This window comes from Camelina sativa, chromosome 11, assembly GCF_000633955.1.
Source record: "Camelina sativa cultivar DH55 chromosome 11, Cs, whole genome shotgun sequence".
NCBI classification, from domain to species: domain Eukaryota; kingdom Viridiplantae; phylum Streptophyta; class Magnoliopsida; order Brassicales; family Brassicaceae; genus Camelina; species Camelina sativa.
The window spans coordinates 2,395,623-2,400,415 of NC_025695.1; the positions used below are offsets into that span (position 1 = coordinate 2,395,623).

Consider the following 4,793-nt stretch of genomic DNA (forward strand, 5'->3'; position numbering starts at 1 on the left):
TAAAGTATTCATTAAATAAGAAAGTCTTTTATCACCTAAAACTACAATTGTATTAACGGAGAAGAGAAGAAAAATGAATGTCTTCTTCGTCTCTTAGCAAAACGCAGCAGCCATGTCTCTCACTCTGTTTCTCAGCCGGCTCTCCCTCTCGAAGCTATCTCTCCCGGTAAGCTAATGCCTCCTCTTCTCTTTTGTCTTTACTCTTTTTTTTTTTTTTTAATGTCTAATTTGTAGTAACACAAACTAATGATTCCTTTCCCGCCCGCAGAGACACCTCACGGCTCGGTGCTTCTCTAATTGCGTCTTCGCATTATATCCTTGTGGATCAACTTTGAGAGATGGTGATGTTGGATATCTCAACATGTACAGCTACAACGTTGATATTAGAGGGGTCAACTTTACGTGTCAACTTTACGTTAAAGAAGGTGCCTATGGAGTTAGTGCAGGAGCTGGGAACCATAGGAGCGTCCCATGGCTGGGTTGCAACTTTGAAGAATGGGGTTGTGCGTCTTCAAGATGATTTACACCTAACTGATTCAACTACCAAATATAGTGGGCTTTGACACATCAAAGGCCTAAACCCATCAAACTTCTCTCACTCAAATCCAACAGAAGAAGACAAAGGAGGTTAAAGCTTCTGCATAGAACCGTTAGTACAACGATATGAACAAATTCACGCCTCTGCAATCTCTGTCTGATGACTCACCAAACATCGCTGTGAGCAAAGGATAAGATTACTTTTTTACCTATTCCAGAATGTTCTGTAAATGTGTATATAAGAAAGAGATGTAAAAACCTAAAGTATTCATTAAATAAGAAAGTCTTTTATCACCTAAAACTACAATTGTCTTCTCTGTTCTTACATGGTATCAGAGCCATTCTAAGCTCTAACAGGCGTTTTAATGGCAAACTCATACCCGTTCCCAGATAATGTTCATGTTTCTAGTTCTTTCACCTTGAAGCTCAATGACAGCAACTACTTGCTGTGGAAGACTCAATTTGAGTCTCTCCTCTCGAGTCACAAGCTCATAGGATTTGTCAATGGAGCAGTGTCTGCTCCAACTAAGACCCGTCAAGTTGTCCAAGACGGTGTCTCCAGTGAAATCACCAACTCACAGTACGAGTTTTGGTTTTGTACCGATCAGCTTGTCCAGTCATGGCTGTTCGGAACTCTCTCTGAAGAAGTGTTAGGTCATGTCCACAACATCTCTACGGCTCGTGATATTTGGCTTGCTCTTGCAAAGAACTTCAACAAAAGCAGTGTTGCCAGAGAGTTCTCTCTCCGACGCAGTCTTCAGCTTCTGTCAAAGAAGGAAAAGTCTCTCTCCACTTATTGTCATGAATTCAAGACCATTTGCGACTCTCTCAGTTCTATCAGAAAACCAGTCGATGAATCTATGAAGATCTTCGGCTTCTTGAATGGCTTGGGCAGAGAATACGACCCCATAGCGACTGTCATCCAGAGCTCCTTGAGCAAGCTTCCATCTCCCACGTTCAACGATGTTGTGTCCGAGGTCCAAGGGTTTAATAGCAAACTACAGTCCTATGATGAATCCTCGTATGTTACTCCTCATCTTGCCTTCATGACTGGCAAGACAAAACCGTGTGCTCCGCAGTTCCAGCCAATTCAGAAAGGACGTGATGGTCGCTTTGGACAAAACAGAGGCAGAGGCGGCTACAACACTCGCGGCAGAGGCTTCTCCCAGCATCAGTCTGTCTCCCCATCTCAAGGACATAGACCAACTTGTCAAATCTGTGGCCGTATTGGTCACACGACCATCAAATGTTACAATCGTTTTGATAACAACTATCAAACTGAAGTTCCTGTTCAAGCCTTCGCCTCTCTTCAGGTCTCTGATGACAGTGGCAGAGAATGGCATCCGAACTCTGCTGCTACGGCTCACATCACATCCTCGACGTCTGGTCTGCAGGAGGCTAAAGCTTATGAAGGGAATGATGCAGTGATGGTTGGGGATGGAGCTTATCTCCCCATCAAACATGTTGGATCCACCACCATCTCCTTTGCTAAAGGTACAATTCCTTTACATGAAGTCTTAGTATGTCCTGACATGAAAAATAATCTCTTGTCTGTTTCCAAGCTCTGTGATAATTACCGTTGTGGTGTGTTCTTTGACTCTAACAAGGTGTATATAATTGATTTAACCACTCAGAAAGTGGTGTCAAAGGGTCCTCGTAAGGAAGGACTCTATGTGCTGCAGAACCAAGAATTTGTAGCTTTTTATTCCAACCGTCAATGTGCAGCATCCCTGGACATTTGGCATCATCGTTTAGGACACTCAAATTCAAGGATTCTTCAGCATCTTCAAGCCTGCAAGTATATTCAAGTCAATAAGAGCAGAATGACTTCCATTTGTGAGCCTTGCCAGATGGGAAAGAGCAATAAATTACAGTTTTTTTCTTACGAGTCTAGAGAATTAAAACCTTTAGAGAGAGTCCATTGTGATCTTTAGGGACCATCACCTATTGTATCAAATCAAGGATTCAAGTATTATGCAATTTTTATTGATGATTATTCAATATTTGCTTGTTTCTTTCCTCTACGGTTAAAATCAGAGTTTGTCTCAGTGTTCATAGCCTTTCAAAAGATGGTTGAAAATCAACTCAACACAAAAGTCAAGATTTTTCAGAGTGATGGAGGAGGAGAGTTCACAAATCACAAATTGAAACTTCACTTTCAAGAACATGGCATTTACCATCAGATATCATGTCCATACACTCCACAACAAAATGGAGTTGCAGAGAGGAAGCATAGACACGTAGAAGCTTTTTACACAGCAAACTACCTCATCATTATACTCCCATCCACTACTCTCAAAAATGTAAGTCCCTATGCAACACTTCACCAAGAGAAAGTTGATTACTCTTCACTTCGAGTGTTTGGTTCCGCTTGTTACCCCTGCTTACGACCATTGGCTCAGCACAAGTTTGATCCTCGCTCACTTCAGTGCGTGTTCCTTGGTTATCATAGCCAATACAAAGGCTATCATTGTTTATACCTGCCAACAGGCAAAGTGTATATCTCTCGCCATGTCCTATTCGACGAATGTCAATTCCCATTCAAAGACAAGTTTCTTCACCTAGCTCCACAACATCAGACCCCTTTACTTCAAGCCTGGAAGTACACGACTCCACCCCCTTCACCAGTGTATTCTCCTCAAACAACATTACTGCAACAATCTGCTAGTGACACCGCCACAGTTCAAGATCAACAAACAGCCTCTGCAACAGATGAGGTTGCACCGGATGAGAATAGATCCGATGTGGATGAACCGCTTCATGATTCTGACTCTGAATCTGACTTTGATGCTGTAGAGGAAGATGCACCAGTTGCAGTCCAGGATGTTCCTCCTGCATTAACAGACAATGTTCACCCTATGACTATAAGATCCAAGGCTGGCATACAGAAACGAAACCCTCGATATGCTCTTCTTGCTTCGAAATTCACCACTGATGAGCCTAAAAGTATGTCTCGGCAATGAAGCACCCATGTTGGAATAGAGCTGTAATGGATGAGATTGGTCGGATTCACATGTTAAGAACATGGTCCCTTGTTCCACCCACTGATGACATGAATATTCTTTCTTTAGCTTTATCCATGGCTATTGGGGTCTCCACTTCTTCGTCTTTTCCCTCCTTTTCTTTAGCTTTATCCATGGCTCTTCCGTGCTCGAATATTCTTTTCTCCCGTTCTATCTTGTCTTCCTTATCTGCCTTAGTACGTGCCGTATTTGATTGAGACAGAAGGCTTTCGAGTAAGCGAGCCGATTCATGTTTTTTCATCTTCCCCACCTTTTCAATCAGATCCTGAGAAACCGTTCCGTTTGATACTCCGTTGACGACATAGCTTATACCCGCCACGGTAGAAGAAAACTGGTGAGAGTATGTTTCCCATATGAAAGCTGAATTGTTATACGCTGATGCAGATGATGGTGCGTCGTTCTTTGTCAACATATTTGCAAACTCTCGAGCTCCAACCTTGAGTAGCTCATCTTTTGGGATTTTCTTAACAGCCTCTTTCAGGACCACATAGTTCAATAGCTTAAAAAAAATAGGCAGTTCGACTCATGGTTGCTGCAAAACCTAGCTTAAAACGAAGAGAGAGGTTTTTTTTTTCTTCTGAAACTAAAGAAGCTAGAAGAAGATGTGATTTTTGGGCTCTTCATCGGCACCTACTATATAGAGACATAAATTTTTTTATTTTTGTTAAAGTGTGTTTTCCATTTTTTTTTTTTTCATTTTTGCTCTTTATAAAAGCGTTTATTTTCCTTTCCTTTTTTTTTACGTTAATGGCTAACAAATATTTTCCTTTTCTTTTTTGAAGCTCGTTCGAGAGACTTTTACATTTTTAATCCCTTGTAATAGTTTTTCCTTTTTCGTCGGATGTGGTTTGATACTACACGAATAAAAGTTACTGTATAGTAAATGTAAAGACTTTTACATTTTTAATCCCTTGTAAATTGTTTTATTTAGCTTCTTCATCGAGAAAACCTCGAAAGTAAAAAAATCAAAAAGCGCGTCGGTGACTTGTTGTTACTCTCTCATCACCAATCTCTTCTTCTTCCTCTCTTTCAATCGGATTCCCACATCTCCTCCTCTTCTCAAATTATCTGCTCTCTGATTCATCAACCATGTCGTACGATTACCTCTTCAAGTACATAATCATCGGAGACACAGGTGTGAGACCCACAGATCATTATCTTTCTATAATTATTCCTAAATTTTGATCTTCTGGGTTTGATCGATTGATTTTCATGGGGGGGGGGGGGGGGGGG

The 4,793-nt window shown here is 41.3% G+C and overlaps 2 protein-coding genes across 3 annotated transcripts in view; both read left to right on the forward strand.

The window, feature by feature from the left end:
- LOC104721185 lies at window positions 824-2,532 on the forward strand. 2 transcript variants are annotated; one of them, XM_010439109.1, is made up of 2 exons: window positions 824-2,031; window positions 2,145-2,532. In XM_010439109.1, the coding sequence occupies exons 1-2, from the start codon at window positions 903-905 to the stop codon at window positions 2,156-2,158; spliced, it is 1,143 nt and encodes a 380-aa protein (XP_010437411.1). In that variant the 5' UTR covers window positions 824-902; the 3' UTR covers window positions 2,159-2,532. The 2 variants fall into 2 exon arrangements, with proteins under 2 accessions (XP_010437411.1, XP_010437410.1); XM_010439108.1 differs by having other exon boundaries at window positions 2,172-2,532.
- LOC104721186 (ras-related protein RABB1b-like) overlaps window positions 4,498-4,793 on the forward strand; it is a 1,865-nt gene continuing 1,569 nt past the window's right edge. The window contains exon 1 of the mRNA XM_010439110.2: window positions 4,498-4,697. Within this exon, the coding sequence (XP_010437412.1) occupies window positions 4,650-4,697 (48 nt within the window). The 5' untranslated portion in view covers window positions 4,498-4,649. The remainder of the gene's footprint in view (window positions 4,698-4,793) is intronic.